Consider the following 24,735-nt stretch of genomic DNA (forward strand, 5'->3'; position numbering starts at 1 on the left):
AGAGCAGAAAGTTAATGCCCTCAGTGACCAGAAGTGGATCATGAGTTTTTGTTCAAAGTTGAGTAGACTGCCAGTATGAAGATCGATCATAACAATTGCATGTGCCTAAAGCTCTATTATAAGCGGATTGAGAATTATAGTTAAAATTGATGCTACTTTTTGTTTGCATTTATATTTCACTCAATGTGTAAGTATTAAGGCTAACTTTCATTTATTTTTCCTTTGTGATAATTCTACTTTTATTTAAGTACTGCATCAAGAATTTAGATGGTCTGCCATTGTCTGGAGGACCATAAGGTAAAGGTTTTGAGTCAAATCACATGAGAAGACATGATAATCATGTGCCACAATTGTGTGTCCTGGTTTATTTAACCCTTTTCCAGCACGTGTACTCAGGTGTAGACCTTCCTGGTAATTTCTTATTGAAATAATAAAGACAATGATAAATATAAGAAGATACATAAAAGTATTGTGGTCACTTATGCTTGACTAGGTAAGACTGAGGAAAAAGATGGTATTTGAATCAAATAAAAACCTTAAAACATGGGAATATACTTCTGTCTACTATAGTTCTGTAGAAAAAACTTTGGTTATCCTTGGTAACATAAGTTGTAGTTGAAAAGATAATTATTTTTATACATTAGGGATAGATTTACTTAGTTGAAACACTTTGTCTTATGTAGACGAGAAATACCAGAGTAAGAAACAAGAATACATCATTCAAAAATTCTGTATTTTGGAAGAGCAAAAGAGGAGTGGATATTGAAGTAAGCCAATCAGTCCACATGAACAGTGCAGTAGGTGGAGAAAGGGGGACCAGAGATAGGCAGGCAGAAGCCCAATTCACTGCAAATTCTTCAGAAATCAGTGCTCTTTAAGGGGTTAGGAAGCGTGGTGGACAGATCAGCCGTGCATCCTTCCCTTACAGCAGGAATGGTAAGGTGGGTCATAACAGTTTGTGCTGCACGCTGAGGGGCTTTCTCCTGCCCTGGCTGGCTGTGTCCTCTGTGAAACATTGGTGGGGCCTTCAGCTAGGGTGACTCCAATCCTTGAAAGAGGTCCACAGACTGAGAAAATATGGAGAAGAAAAGGCCAAATGTTCAAGATGCAGGAGGAACCAACATATTAAGAAAAGATGCTAATTTTTAAGCAATGAAGGGGTGTGACAGTGAAATAATTTAGGGAGGCGTATACCTCTATCACTAGATTTTTGTTGATTAAAATAAGAAAATAAGTTGAATAAATATCTCCTAGTCCTCTGTAAGTCTATCTCCATCGGCTAATGTCCAAAGGAGGATTTAAAAAGTAAACACTAAAAAATATAATATGTCCTGAATTACATAGGATACAGAATTCTCTTTTCTAATTATTGAGTCTCTAAGAGTAACAATTTTTCAATAAAACAAAGTGAACCAAACTTTAAAAACTATCAACAAATATATTTATTGTGGTGGCTTTCCCCCCTACTAGATACACCTTGTTAGAAAGTAGTATCCCTTTTTAGTTTCAGGTGGACCATTAAGCAGGTAATAAAATCGTTTCTCCCTCATTGAGAACAAAAACACATGACTTTGCAAACATGTTGTATTCTCCTTGTTCTAGTTTTTGTTTTCTATGAGATCAGAATTTTCTTGTAATAAGTGTGATTTTGCTTTTGGAAGTAAGTTACAGGTATGTGTTTACAGACTTCCATAACCAAGGGGTAGCAGAGGCTGAACCACAGTGCGGACAGAGACTGGAGACTGTTCCGGGTTATCACAACCCTTCACAGTTTTGGAAAGCATTTAAGTAATCTCCAACTCTATGGTTTCTTCCACATTTGCCTTTCTCCAATCCCATACAGTATATTTAACTCTATGTGCATTCTCATGCTTCTTGCAGGACAGGATGAGGGCAATAGAACCGATCTTAAAACTGTTGTTTCTGTGGTGATAATTCTTATGATTCCAAATGCCAGGCCCTAACATCTGATCACTCTCTAGATCTCCTGGACAAAACAACACTGTCCTTGGAAAGTTGTTTCTTTCCCCCCTGATCTCTTTATTTGTTTTGAAGGGATACTGCATCTTTGAATTTGCAGACCTATCTTTTGCTTCTTAAAACAACAGCTTGAAGAAATATTTTTTTCATAGGAAAAAGATGTTGCTTTTCCAGATGTCATCATTAGGTTGTTACAACTTATAGCCTATTGATAATTATGTACATGATTTCTTGTCTCTTAAAAATGCACAGAAGCACGTAACATAACAATTTTAAAGCATCCCTTCTTTGAACTTTGGGCTCTGTGTTGTTAACTATGCTTGTAAGAAGATATAGCAACTATTTGGAATGTTGTTTAGACTGAGCTGTCACTGACACGTTGTCCATTTGTGGTCCTAATGGCTAGAGCACCTGTCCTGGGCATCTGGTTGAGATAGCAGCATCACGAGTCTACAACAATCTCATGGGACCCTCTAATGCACAGTGCTGATGGATACCGATTTCTGTTGTTTATCTTGGACCTTTCGCTTCTTCTGCTGCTGTTTATTTTCTCGTTGTTCTGGGGTTTCTCTGCTGGGTTCCAGACCTTTGTTATCAGGTACTGCATCCTTATTTTCTTCTTTATTAAGTTTTTTTCTTTTTCTTTCCCTTCCTTTTCTTCCTGAAATGAAAATATACACCTTTTAAAAACATATTCAATTATTTTCTATTTGGTTATTCTAAGTTTTAAAAAATGAGTTAAATTTCTCTTAGGTTGCATACTATAATACCCATAGATATCAAATAGCTTCTCTTGAAATCATTCACTCAACTACTCTTTATTAAGTTCATATTGTAGTTCCAGCAATGTAAACATGAAACACATATAAAATATAATGAAGCAATTAATAAATAATAGTTCTGAAAACTGGATTGTTTTATTGTTATACATTTGGCGATGTTTTACATAATAGTTATTTATAAGTATTGAAATGTATTAACAAGTATATGTTATCTGGATTGTATTAAGGCTCTATTTTGTATTCAAATTTTTCCAAGTAGCAATTACATATTTGCAATCTGCCAATATATCTGTTTGCCCTCTTCTAGAAGAGATTTGATCTGCATACCAAATATGCAAATAATGGTTCATGAAGAATACTAGGATAACTATATGTAGTTTAACACAAATATTTATATATTGATATTAATTTCCATTGCAATTTCTACATGCAGGGACAGTGGGGACTATAACACCAATAACCTATAGTAAGCTACAAAGGCAAGGACTCTTATCAATCAAAATGTGTCTCTATCAATCAAATGAGCTGGTTTTTATTGCATATATACTGGCTTCCATGGTGTTTGAAGTATGGATTTTAAGTCAGATTGGCACTATGAGGCATTTTACAGAGTGGAATCAACACTACTTTGAAGGTTTTGATGAGGAATGCCATTCTGCAAGGCAGACGGAGCCAGGATGAAGACCCGACACTCGTCCTGTGGGCACTGGAGAATGGCCGACAACTGGAGAGGAGAGTAATGTGATAATGCGCTTGAACCTGGCACTGCATGGGATGGATTGTTTTTACTTATTTCTAAATCGTGAATTAACTGGATGTTTTTCTGTTGTGTAAATATTTTACATATACAATCGACAGTGTAAAATAATTTCTGAGAGCATGGTTTTAGTAGCAGCCATTAACACATATATCTTAATGAGAAATTACTAATTAATTCAATATTATAGTAAATGAAAACTAGAGACCAACTATTCCTTGAGAAGAAAAAAAAATACTCAAAATCTGTATTCCCCACCTACTAAGCCATGCAACATTTGATATTAGTCTCTGCCTACAAAATGTTACTTTGGACAAAGGTATTTTGGAGAAATTATTTGCATGAGAGAACCAAAATATTTTCATGTCCTGAAATAGGCTGCAAATATTGAATTCAGTGGTTTGGCTTTCCTTTTCGAGAGGTCTGGTTTCAGAATCCCAGGGAACAATATTATTAATAGTGCATACGTGTACTCAGCCAATATAGTCTCCTTGGATTAATGATTTTATGCCACAACTAGTTTTGGCCGAGACTATGTTTACAAAAGCTTCCAGTTACTTTATGAAAACCTGCCTTGTTGGACTCAACATAACACACCTCCAAATCCTGGACTGTGAAAGGACAGTTAACAAAAACGAGAATTCAGACCACTGTAAGGCACACATCAAATTGTTTTGGATATGTAAAGATGAACAAAAAGAAATATTTATTAAGCCTAGGCTGAACTAGCTGTACACTGGCTCATGAATTCCATTTTTGTTTTCACTTAAAAGAACACTGCTGGATTGATAAGATGCCTATAGAAGAAGTCCACATTTTGTTCTGTCTTGGTTTTTGTTTTTCCCTATACTGGCTTTAATTACTTCACACTGAAGTGTTAACTTGCACTTGGTAGCTAAGAAGAGAAAAGTGAAGAGTAAATATACCTACTGAAAATCAAGCATAATCTAAGTATCATAAAGCTTCACAGACTGAAAGAGAGAAATGCTGGTTTTCAAGGTATGTGCTTGGTTTTCAGAAAGACCTGGCTGCAGAGGTTAGATTATATAATATTTCCATTTTGAGGAGTATTTTGGAGGTGTTCAAGTTCAACTCTAAAAAAAATATTGTCAGTGAAAATCAGTCCAAAGTTTCATAAAAATTACTGACCCAAAATGTTACTTTTATGGAAATCATCCAGAAGTTCAGTGTTTGACATTGTTCTCTTGATGGTGGTCCAACATCTTACAGCTGTGATCCCAACCATAATGTTTTGAACACATAAGAAATATATTGTTTCTTTCCTGGTCACAGATTGATTTATATGTTTTTTAGCCACATGTAACAACATACTCAACTTACAGCGCTTTTCTGCTTATTAGCAAACTGATATGATTATTTCTTAAGACAAGCAGAAACATTTTTGGAAGTAGCTTGAAACTCAGTCTTATAGTTTTATTATCCAAGGGATAGCTATTTAGTCTGGGCGGTGAGTGAAAGGGGAGGCTCTAGTCAAGTAACAGGAAACTAACACATTGTACATTGTTGTTGCCCAACAGAGGGCTATTGCACAATAGAAAAATGGGATTATTATTTTTTACAGGCCATGTGTTAGTGGTTGGAAACGCTAACTACCCTTTTGCATAAATAATATATTTTCCTCTAGTTCAAGAAATAAAATAAAAATGCAGAAGAGTGGCTGCAGTCCATTAAAAATTATGTGCAGTTCGGGAAATTTTGCAAGGTTTTCATTAGAAGGGAGTTCTTTTTTTTATTCTGGTAACTTTTCATTGATGCGGTCAATAGTTATTTTTATATTTTATTTTTTTGTAATTTTGCAAACTAAGCATTCCAGGTATCACTGTCTTACATATATGTTTTTGTATCGCCACTCACTGATTATGCATGTGTGCACATGTACGCTTGCCCTAGAATTAGGCTGTAAACTATTTTTATGATTAAAAGAATTTTCATCTTTCCTTAATGTTCCAGCTATAAGGTGGTGTTTGGATAGAAACATCAAAAGAGAAATTGCCACTAGCAATCAAGTACATTCTGAGCTCTTGCAGAGAAGACCCATGGTGTAGTTTTTAAGATCCCTGTCTTTAGAGTTAGAATGACATGGTGTTCAAATTCTAGGTCTGCCACTACCTGTTGTGTGACTTTTTGGCACATAGTTAAAGTCACTTCAAATTAATTGTCTGATATTTAAAATGTGGATAATCATGCCTGACCAGGTGGTGGCTCAGGGCATAGAGAGTCCATGCGGGATGCTGAAGACCTAGCCTCAAAACCCCGAGGTCTCTGTGGCTTGGCAGTAGGCTCATTCGGCTTGAGTGCAGGCTCACCAGCTTGAGCACAGGTTTGTAGGCTTGAGCTTGGGATCATAGATGTGATGCCATGGTCGCTGGCTTGAGCAAGGGGTCACTGACTCAGTTGGAGCCCCCCCCCCCAGTCAAGGCACATTTGTGAAAGCAATTAATGAACAACTAAAAGTGCCTCAGCTATGAGTTGATGCTTCTCATCTCTCTCCCTTCCTGTCTTTCCCTGTTCCTCTCTCTCATTAAAAACAACAACAACAATATTAATAAAATAAATAAAATGTGGCTAACCATTACTATTTGTTAAACTTGGTAAGGATTACACAAGACACTTGTAAAGAAGTTCCTGGCACACGTTAATCATGGATGAAATGAAAGCTAATATTATTAACTCATTACATAAACATGAATGAAGCCTCGGCTCTGTGCCAAAAATTGTGCTAAAACCTGGGGAAACAAGTGCGATATGGAGACAGATACAAACAGTTGTAGTCACAAGCTAATACTAAAATAGAAGTATGCTCAAGATCGTGTTGGGAGCACAGAAAGGAGAGCAGTGAACTCTGCCAATGGAGATCGAGAGAGACTTCCCCAGATGGGTGATGTTTGAGCTGAGCCTTACAGAATGAGTGAGAATTTACCACACACTCATGGGGTGGGGCAGTGGGCAGTATGTGAACAACATGAAGGCATGCAAAGATATGAAGAATCTGGGGAGCTGAAAGTAGCCTTCCTTGGTTTGGTCAGGGTCTGTATATAGGATATTACCCAGAGTGGCTGGAATGGCATACAGGACTTGATTGCCATATTGGGAGTTTGTTCGGGACGAAGCGGTACTGAAAAGTGGAGAAGGGAAACTATCAGAATCTGAGAGCAGGGTGGAGTTTGGCTGTTTTTGTGATGAAGTTAGAAAGGCCAGTTTTGACGTGTATTTCTTATGTCAGAAACACTTCTGTAAATAATTACCCATAGAGGGAGTGTAGGCAGTCACTGGTATTTAATTTTGAAACTCAATGGTTAAGAGTAGCTAAAATCTCTGTTCATACAGCATAGGTACATATTATTTAAGACTTTGTTGTAAAACAGTATCACAGAAGTGAATCGTATTGACATTTTTTGGGATTCTGAAATTATTTTTCACTGATACAAAAATAAGCTTCATTATATAAGCATCTCCTAGGGCTACCGACCAGGTTTCCAAGAATAAATGACTTCAAAGAATGCAGAGCTCCGGGCTCTGCTTCTGGAGATGATGATTCAGTAGTTCTAATAATGGGCCCGGGAACCTGTAGTTAATAACAAGTTCACCCCAGTTTATTCTGATGTGCAGCACATTTAAGAACCAAAGCTGTAGATCAATAAAAGATTCAATTTTCTTAAACATTACTCTCAAAATCTATTTTATATTACAGAGTTTCTCATTTAATTTATCTCTTTCCCAATGGATAGCATATATTTTTGACTTACTCTCACTACTAATTTTTAAGTCAAGTTTCCTGGTTAGGTACCTTTTAAATTAACACATAGGTACAAAATAAAAACTAATTGCTGATTGTCTCTTAAAAATATGTCCAAATAGACATATGAACTAAAAAGCATAAACATGTAAAAGGGAACAAAGACAGAAGGAAATGATCCTGAATTATTTTTCCTAAGTTATGTATTATATATTCAAATTCCAAGTGAATATAAAACCTAAAGAAAACGCTCAATTACCCTTTTAAATGTAATAATGTTATAAATAAAAAGTTTCTATCCTATAATCACAAATAGAAATTCCTTATTGAGAGTTACTCGAAATATGAATATTAGCACATGCTTTTCTTGATATTTAGAAACCTGTTTAGAAAAGCTGTGAAATTCTTAAAAGACACCACTAAGGGGAGCCATTGAGCTATAAGTAACTTCCCTTCCAAGACAAACATTTTTTTTTTTCCCCTCAAAAAGCTACAAATGTATCCCACATTCTAAACTGAGCACTAAATATCACTGAATCTGCATCTCAGATCAGTTAAATAATTATTCTATTGAAATTTTAAAAAAATTCTAGGTCTTTTCCTTTTATTGGGAGTGGAATGAAATTCGGTTGGAAACCCACGGCTTTATGCCTTTAAAAAGGCACAAATGTAAAAATGTGGTTAATGATTTTTGAATCCAGAGTTGGACCTGATTTTTATGTATAGAGGATGGAAATTCCAATTTTTGTTCTTTTTGGTTAAGATATCACTTGGGAAAATTTGCAAAGGCAGGTGAATTGCTACAGTATAACTTCTTCTGCAATTATGATCTATTGTGTATCAGGGGTCCCCAAACTTTTTACACAGGGGGCCAGTTCACTGTCCTTCAGACTGTTGGAGGGTCGCCACATACAGTGCTCCTCTCACTGACCACCAATGAAAGAGGTGCCCCTTCTGGAAGTGCGGCGGGGGGCTGGATAAATGGTCTCCGGGGGCCCACATGCGGCCGGTGGGGCGTAGTTTGGGGATGCCTGGTAGATATTTATTTAAAGGCGTTTGAACTATGGGTTATATAAAAACAGAACGGCCTGATCCAATGAAGAAGCAAGGCCAAACTATTTCTCAGCTATATTATTACCAACTGGAATTGATTTGAGAAATGCATTCAAACTTTTTGTCTAAATTTTGTGTTTGTTTTAATAAGATAGAAATACTTCTTTCCTTACTATTATTTTACCTTAGACATGTACAACAATATGTACTTAATGCCTCCAAATTGAAATGTAAAGCTATCTGAATAATCTACTCCATCGTTTTGATATGACTTAATTCAATTACATTTCTATTCAACTTCCAAGATGTTTTCAATTAATAATTTACATAAAAATAATCTGGCACGTTATTACACATTCTACTAGATGCTGCTAATTTAAGAAATTACTTTGAACCCATTTTTGCAAAGATAGTTCTGATCATTAAAACATATGAAGATGGAAATAGCATTTTGCCACCATTTATAAAGAACCAACTTAAGAGATGCAGTCTATTTGTGTCACATTCCTTTGGAATTCTGAAATAAGACTGACCTGACAGCGAGACACTGATGGTGAATTTTAGGAGGTGACGGATACACCCAAGTATCTTAATACGCACTCAGAGTCCTTGCCTTTGGTGACCTGGCCTCTTGCTTATTTTGTTATTCGTTTCTATAGCCTCACACTTCTCTTCCTTTTCCCTCCTGTAGTTCACTTGCCATAATTCACAGTATTTATTGATCCCATATATTTGATACATTTACCTAAAATGCATTTTCTATCCGTTGCTCTAACCTTAACCTTTTCCTTCACATGATTATCTATGATTCTATTCTCTTTGACCTATAAACTTCCAATTAATAATCTGTTACATTAATCAAGATGATGACCTGGTGATCTGTTTTTAAAAATAGGAAGAGTAATGACAACAAAAATTAATAGACACTGGTAAGTATTAGGCATACTTCTAAGCAACAGCACCATTTCTACCATCTTTATTATAATCGCTATTTACCAAGTAAAGAAAATGAATGCTCTTAACCCCTGTATTTTTCCGCCTCTCTATTATGTCTGGATAGAGCACAATGTGACATGGCATCCTTGTTTTATTTCACAAGTAAGCTACTGAGTAAAAAAACAAAACCAAACCAGGAAAGTGTCCAGGTGTGAACTTATTAAATAGATGAGTTTCATAAAAGTTGAGGTTTAGAACATACTGAACCTCTCTTGAAATTTGAATTTCCCGAGCAGCAAGTTGCCTGTCAGAACCTAACTGCATTTTTGTAAGCGCCATTCAGTTACCTCATTCTCTACTCTCTTCTTTTTTATTGCACAAGTATATTTTTCCTGTATGTCTATGCCTCCCCCAATCATATAAACAAACATAAGATACAATATATATATACAATTTCAAATTATTTTTGTGGCATATATGTTAGAAACTTAATTTTACTTTTAAACTACCACCATTACATTTTGAAATCCTAATTATCGGAGATTTTTATATTTTACATTTAATACCAAAAAAGAGAAGGAAAACCTGTATGAATTTAAAATCCCACTGAAGTTTGAATGCAGTCCTGTCCATTCATTTTATAAAAAACATACTAAATATCAATAATCATATTTTTAGGATCTAAATTTCAAAGGATGTAGCATAATGAACTGCTTTGCCAAATCAAATACATTCCTTATGAATCAATTATGTCAATAGGCCCATACAGATTTTTTTTTCCTCTGTTGTTTCAATAATTTTATTATTCACTAAAGATTTAGGATCTAAAGTTTTGAATTTTAGATCCTAAGTCAGATGTCCTGACAGAAATTTCCACAGCCCTATCGTCCAAGGTAATTCCATTCTATCTTGTCGCTTTCATTGCCCAACTCTAGCCTGGACTTTTTGCATTCAAAGGGAACACTAACTAGAATTCAAGAGAAACTGTTAAAGTATTGAAGATTGCTTATTAGAAAGTTTTGCTGCTGTAAATCAGCACTAACAGAATAGTTAAAAGTACAAGGAGGAAAAGTGCCCAAAGATTTTTTACTATTTGTAATATTTACAATTTATTTATTATAAAAGTAAAGACTATACTGTATTCTATTATTTCATTTTACAATATTTTAAAACATATAGCATTACAATTTAATTTACATAACTATTTTAAGTTTAGTATTCTTAGTTACCTTATTTAAAAATATTAGCTGTCAATCCAGCTACAATATGCTATGAAAAAAAGTTTAGTATTCCTTTATGTGGGCTTATTTCTCTTGAGTCATCGACCTTTTGATTGAAAGTTTAATTGAAAGTAGTAATTTCAGTGGTTTTTATTTTGTTTGTTTTTTTTTTTTAGTATGAAAATCTCTTGGCTTGACTTTGAAATTCTATCCATCACATTAGGTTATATTACAAATCTCTCAGAAACTAAATCACACACATTAATTTACGTGTTAAAAATTTCTTGACCTAAGCATGTTTGGATGATGTGTTTTGAACAAGATCTTGGGTCTTTGACAATTCTATCTATTGTATAAACAAGGAAATCTTACAATTTTTACTTACTATCAAAGGGCGTGTTGATAAATTTCACCTTTTAAATTTAGTCATATTTTGTTCATTACTTTGCCATAAAATTCATGACTAGTTTGTAAAATGATATTATTTCTCCCTTAAGAAAAAAATGATTCTGTGCATATTTTGATTGCGTTATATGCTGTTTACAAACTTCTAATAAGGAGACTTATGTGATGCTGCTTATCTGCATTTTAGACAGCTCTGTGGATGGCTCCACTGTTTCTTTTTTTTATTTAAATAAATTTTTATTAATGTTAATGGGGTGACATTAATAAATCAGGGTACATATATTCAAAGAAAACATGTCTAGGTTATCTTGTCATTCAATTATGTTGCATACCCATCACCCAAAGTCAGATTGTCCTCTGTCACCTTCTATCTAGTTTTCTTTGTGCCCCTCCCCCTCCCCCTAACCATCTCCCTCCTTCCCTCCCGCGTCCTCCCTCCCCCCACCCCTGGTAACCACCACACTCTTGTCCATGTCTCTTAGTTTCGTTTTTATGTTCCACCAATGTATGGAATCATGTAGTTCTTGTTTTTTTCTGATTTACTTATTTCACTCCGTATAATGTTATCAAGATCCCACCATTTTGTTGTAAATGATCCGAAGTCATCATTTCTTATGGCCGAGTAGTATTCCATAGTGTATATGTGCCACATCTTCTTTATCCAGTCTTCTATTGAAGGGCTTTTTGGTTGTTTCCATGTCTTGGCCACTGTGAACAGTGCTGCAATGAACATGGAGCTACATGTGTCTTTACGTATCAATGTTTCTGAGTATTGGGAGTATATACCCAGTAGAGGGATTGCTGGGTCATAAGGTAGTTCTATTTTCAGTTTTTTGAGGAACCACCATACTTTCCTCCATAATGGTTGTACTACTTTACAGTCCCACCAACAGTGGATGAGAGTTCCCTTTTCTTTTTTTTCTTTTTCTTTTTTTTCCTTTTTGTATTTTTCTGAAGCTGGAAACGTGGAGAGACAGTCAGACAGACTCCCGCATGCGCCCGACCAGGATCTACCCGGCACGACCACCAGGGGCGATGCTCTGCCCACCAGGGGGCGATGCTCTGCCCCTCTGGGGCGTCGCTCTGTTGTGACCAGAGCCACTCTAGCGCCTGAGGCAGAGGCCAAGGAGCCATCCCCAGCGCCCGGGCCATCTTTGCTCCAATGGAGCCTTGGCTGCAGGAGGAGAAGAGAGAGATAGAGAGGAAGGAGGGGGGGTGGAGAAGCAAATGGGCACTTCTCCTATGTGCCCTGGCAGGGAATCGAACCCGGGTCCCCCGCACACTAGGCCGACGCTCTACCACTGAGCCAACCAGCCAAGGCCGAGAGTTCCCTTTTCTCCACAGCCTCTCCAACATTTGCTATTACCTGTATGGTTGATAATAGCTAATCTAACAGGGGTGAGGTGGTATCGCATTGTAGTTTTGATTTGCATTTCTCTAATAACTAAAGAAGATGAGCATCTTTTCATATATCTGTTGGCCATTTGTATTTCTTCCTGGGAGAAGTGTCTGTTCATGTCCTCTTCCCATTTTTTTATTGGATTGTTTGTTTGTTTGTTGTTGAGTTTTATGAGTTCTTTGTAAAATTTGGATATTAGGCCCTTATCTGAGCTGTTGTTTGAAAATAACATTTCCCATTTAGTTGGCTGTCTGTTTATTTTGATGTCAGTTTCTCTTGCTGAGCAAAAACTTTTTATTCTGATGTAGTCCCATTCATTTATCTTTGCCTTCACTTCTCTTGCCTGTGGAGTCAAGTTCATAAACATAAAATGTTCTTTAAAACCCAGGTTCATGAGTTTAGTACCTGTGTCTTCTTCTATGTACTTTATTGTTTCAGGTCTTATATTTAGGTCTTTGATCCATTTTGAATTAATTTTAGTACACGGGGACAAGCTGTAGTCGAGTTTCATTCTTTTGCATGTGGCTTTCCAGTTTCCCCAACACCATTTGTTGAAGAGGCTTTCTTTTCTCCATTGTGTGTTGTTGGCCCCTTTATCAAAAATTATTTGACCATATATATGTGGTTTTATTTCTGAGCTTTCTACATATATATGGTCCACTGTTTCAAAAACCTGCGAAGACTGCCTCGCGGATTGTCAAGTGTCTTCCATGAAATTCTGAGTTTAGTCCAGTCTTCTCAAAGTACTAAGGACTATGTCAAAAATGAATTGATATGTTTATCTTCTTTGTAACTCAAACCTTACCTCATCTCCCTCCTCACTGCCCACCCCAACTCATATGGCTGCTACCTTATATCTCAAGGTGGAGAATATGTGGGAAGCTATGGAATATTATGTCAAATATTTCTTTCATATCTTTTTGTAACAATCTATTTCATTAATTTAAATACTGAGAAAAACCAGTGAAATAGCCTCTTTAAAAATGCCTATCATACACATATTGGCAGATGTATGTAAGTAATATCATGGATAGATTCTTTCCCATAAAATTATTTAAAAGCAGAATACACAATGGTCATTCAGACCTTCTGTAGAGCAATTTCTTTAAAAAGTCTGGAAAAACTATATGTTTAATACTTCATTATAATTATGGTTAAAAAAACTTTTCATGTTCTTTGTGATTAATTAATTTGCCTAATTTGTGTCAATTTAAAATTTAAATGTAACTTTATTTAATATATTACTAATTAACAAATAAATTAAAAGTACTGCCTAAAGTATAGATGACTTTGAAAATCTATGTCTTAAAAACATTTGTTTCCAGTGGACTTTTATTTTCTTACTCTAAATCTGAGTTGACAATTATTACCTCAGCCCCAATGACACATATTAAAGTAACACAATAAAGAATGCTTAAATCGGATGACCTAGCCAATTCATTTATCTTAGAAAAACCGGAAACTTCACTGGTATCAATATTTGATTCTGAAAGTTAGTAATAGTTTGATTTTTTCCATCCTTTCATTTTTCTCTCATCAGACAGCACAGTGACAGTTTTTTATGTAGAGTTTAGAATAACACTGGTATTTGAATTTTCCCCATTTTTCTTTAGTTAGATCCGTAGGCTCACAGTGCAGTCTTTTGTATTTGAATTACATGTTCCAGATTCTGTTTATTATAAATATCCACCAAATGCCCCCCCCCCCATTTTTTAAGAAAAAGAGAATCACTAAGCCAAGAGCACTGTCTTCATCTTTGATGAAATATAGCTTTCCAATTAACAGGAAAGGCCTTCATTTCAAAAGGCTGAACAGAATGCTACTTGAAAATTCATTCCAGCTGGTTAAATTGAAGTACTGAAAGAATTCCAAAGAAAGAATATTCTCTTGGCATTTATCATTTGATTTTCATTTGGATAAATTTTCATTTGCTCCAAGAACTTGTCTCAAAATTTTGTTCTTCTGAGACAGAAAAAGAAGTGTTGATAGCCATGTTTGACTGCGCTCTACTTCCTCCCTTACCCAAATTGTCTACTCGGTTGTATTGACAGGAGGGGATGGCCTCATACTTGCTGACACATTTGTAGTGATTGATTATACAAGAAATGTTGATATTATTCTAGTCTCTTTCATCATTTTATGCACTGGTTGCCTCTGCTGTCTAATTCTCATTCTACCATAGCCCACTCTCTTTTTTCACTGAAGCTTTTTACTGTTCTAAGGGGAGGGGAGAAGGGGGAGGAATGTAATTCTAATCAGGAATTACATCGCAGGGATGAAAACAATTACATCACAGGAGAAGAAAAAATACCAAGTATCTTACTTAGCGTACACTATGCCATGATATTTTTAGTACAATGTTGCATAGTTTTATAGCTATAATTAGATATTTTAGCAATTTATTACCTTTGTAAAGCAAATTTTTTATGCACCTTTATTATATTCTGAAATGTTTTCACTCTGTTTCAGTTTTCTCTTTCCTTCTTTTTTGTTTGTTTGTTACAGACTCTCTCAAACTGTTGATTTCTTAACTAGTTTCGGAAACATAGGAAACCTCACTCAGCCTCTATTATAATTTGTAAAAAATAAGTTTTATTCAAAATATAAACAAGATTACAAGGGGCATATTTCATTTATGGAAGATAAGGCAAGCTTTAAAATACTTTTTCTCTCCCACTCTATTTCTTGGTGAAAGTATCTGTTCTTTGTTAAAAAGACTTTCACATGCATTTCCATAACCAGCAAGATAGCTCCTTGTAATTACTTCATCAATAGTGGTTACGTATACTTGAATGGAATACAACTGATTTCATTACCTTAAAAAATTTTGGCAGTTGGAAGTTTAATAATCTAGAAATATCAACCCTATAATTAGGCAAGATTAGGAAGATTTTACTGTCTCTCATTTTACAGCTTCCATTGTGCTTCCTTTACCATAGTATTAGAGTGTGTCAGCATGGAGGAGGAGAGTTGGGAGAGTAGACACATGGACAACAAATGTGTATGTATGTTTGTGTATATATACATAAATAAATATGCACGTATTTATTTATAGGTCCCTTCCCACCACAGATGGAAAAGTTTTATTTTCCTGGTTGATTTAAAAAAGTCAATGAAAAGACCATGGGCCTGTTTTCCAATTTAATTTTCAGTGAGTCTGAAAGGAGAGTCATTCTATTTACAGGAGCCTTCAGAAACTTGAATCCTTAAAATAAAAAGACTTTGCTAGGTCGTATGACTTTGAACTTTTTCTTACTACACTTATTTTCCATGTGTTAACACATGTATCTTCTCTATTTTCTTTCCTTGAAAACTTTCAAAATATTGTGGGGTAAATAAAATATGGTGCTCTAATAAGCATCTGATTAATGTAGAAGAAATAAAAAAAGTTGCTTTTGTTCTTCAGATACTCATCCTTCTAAATGTTAACTTTCAATACTGACTATCATTAGAAGCTCAATTTTCCTCTTGTTTCTTTGCTAACTAGTTCATTTTTTCCCCATTGTTTTGATTAGATCCCTAACTGTATATTATAATGTATTATCTACTGAATTTCTTTTCTATATTTTAAGCCCTTTTGCAATTTGTCAGATGATAAGAACTGCTTCTATTATTTTGTGATATAAGGAAGAACAATGTAGTAATAATTGCATAGAGCATAAACCTATCTTTATAGAAATTCATTCTTGATTTCCTATAAAAATATTAAAAGAGAAAATTCAATTCACAGGACAGATTATTTTTAGGTGGAGTAGGGTGAATAAGATTGGGGCTTATAGTGGTGGGTTACTGATTAATTTTGTGTACTGAGAACCTCAGAAGTATATGAAGCACACATACCTGGTCAGCCTTGCTATCACTGTTCCAAAGAATGTGGTAGCTTTGCCTTTCTCTTTGGCAAGAGTCTGTGCACAGTAGCTACTCAAAATACTTGTTGAAAAAATTAAATGAAAAGATGAATAATGCTTTCTTTTCTTGGTTTTATATCTGCCATTCTATTAGCAGAAGAGTTGGGGAAGGACAGGCGTAGAGTTGCTTTGGGTGTTATTCTCACATAGGCAAGCATGCTGTGATTACCCAGTAATTCAAACAACTGGTCTTAATGAGTCCATTATTATTATGGAGTCCTCAGCCAATTAGCCACTTCTTTTTCAGTATCAGCTTCACGTGGCTAAAGCCCACTCCAAAGAGCGCATTATGGTCTCAGGGAAATAATTTTGACTTGTCATGCTCTAGAAGATCATCTTCGGGACCAAGCCAAAGATGAAAAAGAGATTGCTCTAAGACTGCTTCAAGAAGAGAGCTTAGTAAGTCCAGGTTGCAACAGAGAGATTACAGAGGATTCTACTCTTTCCTCTTATTTTGAGAAGAAACTAATTCTAGAGCTGTTTGGGGGATTTGAAACGGCTTAAAAAGTTTCACTGAAGTTGGGAGTGTGGACCAGAGTCCATCTTCAAGCCCAACGCCGGGAAACGGTGGCCTAACAAAACGTTCCCGAGACTGGAAGATAAGAAGTGGGCAGGGAGAGGGACAGAAAGGGGAAGTGGAGGCAAAGAAGAGGGGACTTTGGATGATTGTGAAAAGTTTTAATGATGGCAAAATAACCTTTTTGTCTTGAAATTATCCTTTACAGTAGGAGTAAATGATGCTTTATCTGGTGGAGTTGGGAATGTAGTCTTCTTTTAAAGTAATGAAATATGACCCTGGCTCATCTTGGCTCAGTCTTGGGGCTTTTGAAGTGGCACTACAGTCTCAGAAGCCTGATTTCCTTTTGAATTTTGAATGGCTGTGGCTTTGGTTGTGATCTGTTGAATTTTGCTTTCAGTGGAACTCCACCAAAATGAAGGGCCACTGGGAACCATAATAAAGCTTCTCATTTCAGAGGGTGCAGCAAGGGCAGAAATGGCATGTGCAATATGATTAATGGCGAGAGAAAGTCCTAGAGAAGATTTGAGCAAACAAGTTGAAATTTAAAGAAATTGCGACATTTCCTGAAGGAGTGAACTCCGTTGTGATCAGTTCCATGGAAATGAATAATTTATTGCTTAACTGAATATTTAAGAATCAAATAAGGTGGTCTTGAAAATAAAAAGTCTAAATGAAATTTAAAAAGCATGTTTTAAAAGGATAAACAGTTTTCATAATCCATACTCTTGGTTTTTATTTTCTTAGCAAAGTAAATCATCTTCTTGTAGGCCTACAAACCATATCAAGGTAGAACAAGGGAATTTTTAGGGAAAGGGGTAAGGGTCAGGAGGCAAATAAAAATACTGAAGTAAAAATATTTAAGGAAATCAGAAAAAAATTTAGATTGGCAGATATGTCTCTCTGCTGTGCTGCGGTTTGGGGAAAAGAGAAAGGAGAATCCTTTCTTCTCTGTTACACCTTGGCAACCCTTAATCAAATACATTTCTGGGGGACCTTGTGAACTCTGTTGGTGCTTTTTAGTTGCAGAACCTTGAGGAGTTAAGCACAAATCTCCTGGGCAGCCTGCCCTGGATCTGAATAGGTCTGGGTTTGAGTGTATGAGTTGGCCCTAACAAAAAATGATACCAGGGATTTCTAAAAACCAGCAAATATTTCAGAGATCACTGACTGGTCTAATAGATTATTTTCATTGACATTTACAACACATGGGAAGCAGTTGTATTCTTTATGTGTGTTGATATATTTAACATTTTTTATTTATACACAAACTCGACATATTTCACTGTACTGGCTGTTAAGTATTCTGTAAACCATGTTTTGCCTATATATATCCTTCAAGATACTCTTTGAAGGCTGTTTTCTCCATTAAATCTTCCCTGCCATTCTCCAATAGGTGAATAGGGATGCAGTAAAGCACTGCTTCTGTGACCAGAGATTCTGAAGTTAGAAAGATCTGATTCTCTGCTAAATCATTTGTCATTGTCTTTCCTCAAGGGTGATTACTTAAACCCTTAAGAACTCACTTTTAAAAAATATGTGCTTAAAAATTACATGTGACATTAAACTAAATGTGAAAAGTCTGATCTGGGTATCAGAAAATGTGCATTCTAGACTTGGTTATAGTACTTATCAGCAGTGCGACCTTAAGTGAAGCCCATTCTGTACTTCAGATAATAAACTGAAGTGAAGTCCATTCTGTGCCACATTGATAAACTAGAATGAATGATTTTTATTAGCTCACTATGTGGGCTAGGTGCGAGGAACAAATAATATATAAGCATTAAGAAAAGGCAAAGACTTATAAAATAATATCCCCTAAAAGGATGATGATGATGGTTCCTTTGGAAACATAAAATGAGTAGAAAATGTTATTTTGGAAAATACAGCAGTCTTAATTTGACTAGGGTAAAACGTCAGGGGTACCTAATTCCTTTAAGAATTTTGGTGAAAGTCACCAACTCACTCAAGTCCATTTGCTTTAGTAAAATTTCACAAATTTTACTTCTTAGATAGCTCTCAAATGTCTTATACCTTCCTCTATTTCATTTGCTTCCTGTCTCAGTCATCTCTAGAATGTATTTTTGCAAAAACCAGGTCTTCTTCTTTTGTTTGCTTCCTGTTGTTTTCTCCCTTCCTGCCAGGTTCCCTTCTTATAGCACTGAGAGCTGGTCTATTGGTCCTTTATGTCTCTTGTTTTTAAATCTCTCCAGGGTCAGTTATCCCACAGTTTGGACTTCATGGTTTAGAAAGCCCTTCAGAATTCCACTCCAGCCTGTTTTATAAAGCATTATCTCTCCATAATTTGCCCTGTTTCTGCACATGACACGTCTCACTATTATTTGATCTCTCATGCTTTTTGTTACTTTTGTGCCATAGACACTGCTGTGACCAGAGATTCTGAAGTTAGAAACATGTGCTTCTCAATGGAAAAATTCTATTTGGCCCAGAAGAGGCAATAACAACTCCCCTCCTGTGTTCTCAGAGCATCCTACCCATCTGTCTACCTTGCCATCATCTGTTTCTAGTCAACACCCCCATGAAATTATGAACTCTCAAATGAATCTCATATAGTATATTTCTTTATCTTTCCTGTCCTTTTCACTTCTAGCACCAAGCACGGTCCCAGGCATATAGCTGTTATTCAATACACGAAGTTGAATGAAAGGCTAAAAAGGTAGAACGTAGATCACCAGACTCATGCAAAGCTCGATGAGTGGTGATTCCACAAGGCTTAAACAACAAAACAGTTTAATGGCAATTTTATACATAAAAACACATTTTCTAGTTGGATAGCAATTTATTTTATTAGATTATTTTTTCCTTTGTCACAATTACATAGCTTTGTCTGCTTCTTTATGTTGTTCTTAGTAAAGGAATCTTTGCTTATAGTGATAATGTGATCCAGTAAATAAAATTGTTCTATATGAGGCCTCGGGTCATTACATCACCCCAGCTGGGAGCAGTGAGGATACAAGGCTCTCACAGTATTGTCTCATCCAGCTTCCAATTTCTAGGCTTCGGTATGTCCTCTGATTAATATGCGTAACACATGCATGCATGCATTAGGGACGATAGATTTATTCATATTTTTTATAGTTTGTTTACAAGAAAAATTAACTTTCCATTTTAAATCAGTAAAAGATAGTTAATAGGGAAAAACAGAGAGTAATGAAAGATCTGGGCAGACTTAGCTGAATCTGTCAACAATTTCTCATAGAGGAAATCATCACTGCAAGTGTCTAGTTTATAAAAATGAGCAATGCCCATTAATGTTTGTCCTTGGCTTGATCTCTATTCACCTAGCATCTATTAAGAGAGTATTATGTAAATCAGGGGCCCTTCAAATTCTATGCAGCGTGACCCATTTTTCTGGAATAGTTCCATTTCTGAGAGGCAGACTAGTAGCCTCTCAAAAATGACAATGTGTCCTAATTCTGGAACCCGTGATTATGTTACTTCACATGGCAAAGGGAATTAAGATTGCAGATGGAATTAAAGTTGCTCATTGGCTGCCTTTGAGACAGAAAGATTATCTGAAATTACCCAGGCAGGCTCAGTCTAATTATATGAGTCCTTAAAAGTGAAAGAAGAGGCAGAAGGGTCAGAGAGATGTTATGTGAAAAAGACTCAACCTGCCATTTGTGGCTTTGAAGACAGAAGAAGGGGTCATGAGCCAAAGAATGTTGGCAGACTCTACAAACTGGAAAAGGCAAGGAACTGGATTCTCCCCTAGAGCCTTCGGAAAGAAACAGCCCTGCAGACACCTTGATTTTAGCTTGAATAGGCCTGCATTGGACTTCTGACCTATGGAACTATAAGATGATACATTTTTCTTTTGTTTCAGACACTAAATTTTTGGCAATTTCTGACAGCAATATAACACTTATACAAACTCAAACGTTGCAATGTTTTTTCTTATATTTCAGTCCATAAACATATGACAATAACAAATGTAAAGACCAGAATCTGAATAGACCATCCTGGTCATGAACAGCACCTAGCTTGTCTATACACACTGTGAAAATACAAGCATCTTAATTTTCTTTCTTGAAATTTTAATCCAGGAAATTTTGAGAAATTAAATATATCGATGGCCAGATGCTAAGTAATAGGTCAAAAGCAGGTAAAGTGTCAGAAAAAACCATATCTTATTTTTTCTTAAGCTCATACCTCTACTATGTATCTAATTTTTATAGGAGCTAAAAATTTGCTGATTTAAAAAAAAAAAACAACCCATCTGAGTAATTATTAGTCACATTTTGAAACAAGGTGGATCCACTCCATCTTATTTTTAGATAATATGGTGGTTATACTTTCAGTGTCAATTTGTGAACAAGAATTCCTATTAAGCAGAAATTCATCTGGACTATGTCATCTGCAAGATCAGCTTTGAGAGAATGAAAGAATGTGAAAACAGGGAGATTCTTTGAGAATGAAATTATGCCTTCTTCCATGCGCCCACACCAATGTGGTTACAGAACTTTGGGGAATTTATCCCAATGTTTTCTCTACTCTCGGTGTTCATTGCTTCAGCTCTTCCTATCAGAACCTCTTGAGGTCAGAAAGTTTTGCCCTTTTCAGAGAATTTTTTTCGGCTGGTGAAGGCTTCTGAGCTAACCAGAAATCAAAATGGGATGCTGCATTATGTCAGAACTGCATGTTTAGTCTGCTTTCTTAGAAATAATCAAGAAAAGTTATATGTGAAAAGACACAGATGCTCCTTTCTCAGAAAAAGTTTCATTCTTTTGAAGTATAATATGAAAAAATCTAGTTGAAATCTAGAATATGCATTTTGTATATCGGCACATATTTTATTATTTTCATTTATAAAAGCTCACAAAATATAAACATCTTTTGAAAAATGCCCAAGATTATATATATATATGCTATATATTTATATATATATTATTAATATTTACATACTATATGTAATGCAAGGCAATAAATGTTTATCATGTTAATGCTGACTCTTAGCCCAGAATGTGTTTCTTTGAAAATTGATAGCAAATTGATATTTTACTATTTTTTTCACTTACAATTGAGCATATTTGCAGTGCAGAGAATATATGTATTAGATTCCTAATCATTTAAAACATTTTTTGAAGGGATACCTAAAACTAAATTGCCTCAAGTTTATTCATTTTATTTTTTAAATTTCTGTGAGTATGTGACAAACAAGCTCAGATTAAAGCTGCTTTAAGAAATATATTCTGTTGTGAATTTTGTAAGCAAAAGGCTTATGTGGGTATCTGAAAGATTCTCAAGGAGTTGTCTGTGACATTTATAGTTGTGCAGCCCAAATCATATAAAATGTCTTTGCTTGTCACTTCTAACATAATCTGTTTAAAAATATACAGTGAAATATAGTTAGGTAACACTTTGCTATCTGGATGCAAGGTAACTACAAAGACTCAGATGGGTAGCCCTGGAAGAGCAGCTAAGTAAATACCGATTCACGTTCAATGAATACCAGTTTCCTTTTGCACTCCGTTTCTATTTCAGAAATATGTCAAAGAAGGACCATATCCTACAGATTATGAGACCAATACTAGCATTATACAATTTAGTTCACCATTCTATTTTGGGAGAGAAAAAAGGCAACAAGAAAATCCCAATAATAAAAACAAAACTTTAAGATCACCATTTGGCTCTCTCTGACTCCCTTTCCCGGGACAGCACTTAACAATGGACTTTTGAGGAAAAACAAACACATTTGTAAAAAAGTTTGGCTTCTTGTGAGTTTTTCTCGGTTTACGTTATTTTTTGTGTACATTATTTTTAAACTTTCCAATTCTTATTTCACCACTTCAGCTTTTCACCCAGCTCTGTTTATTTATTCCATTAGCTTGTGATATATGAATTTCATGCCTTATCATTATTAATTCTAATAGAATATAGAGTTAAATTATTATGATTGCAATAAGTTCCACTTCCTTCTGGCATGGAACTTTTGGTGCCAACCTCAAATCGGTTTCAGATTACATTTGCATTCACATCTCCTTTCTGACAAGGCACGACCTTCTGCCATCCCAGGACAAACAGGCAGCCCCTGGCTGCTATATGACCCGCTACGCATCAGGAGGAAGAACCTCGCTATTGGCAGCTGCCTCGTGAATGTATCTCTTCTGTGCAGCTGAGAAATAGAGTTCTTATTGGTGAGCATTTGGTGCAATGTGGTAGCTTGAAAGGCTGGGAATTCGCATTTGTGATATATAAGCAGATTTTAGGTTCACTGGCTTATTCCCAAGAATTGGGTAACATGTTATAGTTTTTAATGATTTATTGGTTATTTGTTATTCTTTAAAATTCCCAAAGAATGAGAAAGCTATCCGGTGGGAACACTGACGTGAGCAATAGACTTAGCAGTCGCTTTCATAAGACATCAGCCGTGGCGCATCACATTTAAAACCCCAACGGCAGGCCGATCTTGCATCAGAATTATCCCCAGTTAGAAAAAGGCTCTCCATTAAGGGAGGACTAAGTTCAAGAAAAGTCTGGCTTAAAATGTAATGTTTGAGTGTCTCAGTAAGTGGAAGAGGTAGGGGAAAGGTACTGTTTATTAGAAATTAAAATTTGCTGCTGCGAGGAATCAAAGGGACTATTAAGAGTGTAATAATTCAGCTAGAAGAAATTCATTTTTTCAACAGGTGTCACTTGAACTAAATAAAGATATATGTTAACTTTTATTTGAAATTATATATATATTTCATCATTAAAGTGCATCATGAGTTTTTTCATTGTCAAACTCTATTATCACAAATTCATTTAAAATTACTTTCTTGTGATTCCTAAGATAAAGTTCTTCCTCCTCCCCACCAGAAATTAAAACACATTGTGCCCGTCTCAAAACTTTTCCATCTGTTTGACCTTAATAATAGTTATGAAAAATAGCTGACCAAATAAGTGGGATTTTAGGACCCAAAGGAGCTAATAGTAAGAAGTGATATTTTAGGTGTACTCACAAGAAAGAAAATAAGTTCCCTGACACTGGAGCTTCGACTCCTTTTGTAACAGGCTTCCACTTCAGCTTCCTTTTCTGCTTAGTCATTGCTTTCACTCCCACTCTGAGATTAATTGCGTGACCCTTGGAGATGAATGATCTTCCACTTAATCTTAGCCAATGCAATCTGGACAACCTCAGGATTGGTGAGGCTCCTCTTGGGTGGTTTTCATTTGTTTTAAGAACATTAAAGTATCCCATAAATCTATATTTATTATATTGGTGAGTAATCTACTATAATTAAATATGAAATGCTGAAGACAATGCTAAGGTAACATTGGGGTCACAAACCCCTTTTTATGGTGGTTTCATGGCTACAAAATACTCTGGAATTTGCTTTTGCATTTATGTCTGCATCTGCTTAACATTACATTCAGCAGCATATCCTTTTCAGCTGGGCACTTTATAAGTGTCTTAAAATCATAGTGATGTTCTCTGATGATAAATACATAGTGCTTATAATAAAATTATTTAAGATGAATCTTAGAATATGGTTAACAATACACTTATTCAATATAAGGTGTTCTCCCTCACCAGTATTAGAAAATTTGGTGAACTTGTCTTAAAGAATACTGTCTAAGATTATCCAGGTTTGGTATCAATCAGATCTGTTCTTACTAGTTTTTAGACTGAGACCAGTATTGAGATGCAAAAATCAGGCTGAGTCATAAACATAGGTCAGCTATAAATCCATGAATTTGGAACCTCTAATTGTGTGCCAAAATTGACCTTTGTCATATCATCAAGGAGTAGAAGGATTTTTAAGTAGATTTAAAATAGAAACACACAGTCGTTTTCAGAGGTATTTAAATGATCAGAAAGTATATATAATGTTTTCCAGTACTTTGTATCATTTATGTACAAAATAATCAATGTTTTCAGGCACTGTTTCTTTGTTTTTTGTGGGGTTTTTTTGTTTGTTTTTTTAAAGATTTTATTTATTTTAGGGGAAAGAGAGAGAGAGAGAGAGAGAAGGAGGAGAGGAGCAGGAAGCATTGTTATTTGATAATTGAAGCAG

At 35.4% G+C, this 24,735-nt stretch overlaps 1 protein-coding gene across 2 annotated transcripts in view; it reads right to left on the reverse strand.

Moving 5' to 3' along the window:
• Nucleotides 1–714: 714 nt before the first annotated feature.
• RSPO3 (R-spondin 3) overlaps nucleotides 715–24,735 on the reverse strand; it is an 86,686-nt gene continuing 62,665 nt past the window's right edge. Inside the window, exons 5-6 of one of the 2 annotated variants that reach the window (XM_066373300.1) lie at nucleotides 2,478–2,641; nucleotides 715–1,067 (exon numbers count right to left, since the gene is read on the reverse strand). In XM_066373300.1, the coding sequence (XP_066229397.1) occupies nucleotides 1,032–1,067; nucleotides 2,478–2,641 (200 nt within the window). In that variant the 3' untranslated portion in view covers nucleotides 715–1,031. Of the gene's footprint in view, nucleotides 1,068–1,091; nucleotides 2,642–24,735 lie in introns of those variants that run through there. The other variant, XM_066373301.1, reaches the window with a different exon arrangement.

Source organism: Saccopteryx leptura, chromosome 3 (assembly GCF_036850995.1).
Source record: "Saccopteryx leptura isolate mSacLep1 chromosome 3, mSacLep1_pri_phased_curated, whole genome shotgun sequence".
Lineage (NCBI taxonomy): Eukaryota > Metazoa > Chordata > Mammalia > Chiroptera > Emballonuridae > Saccopteryx > Saccopteryx leptura.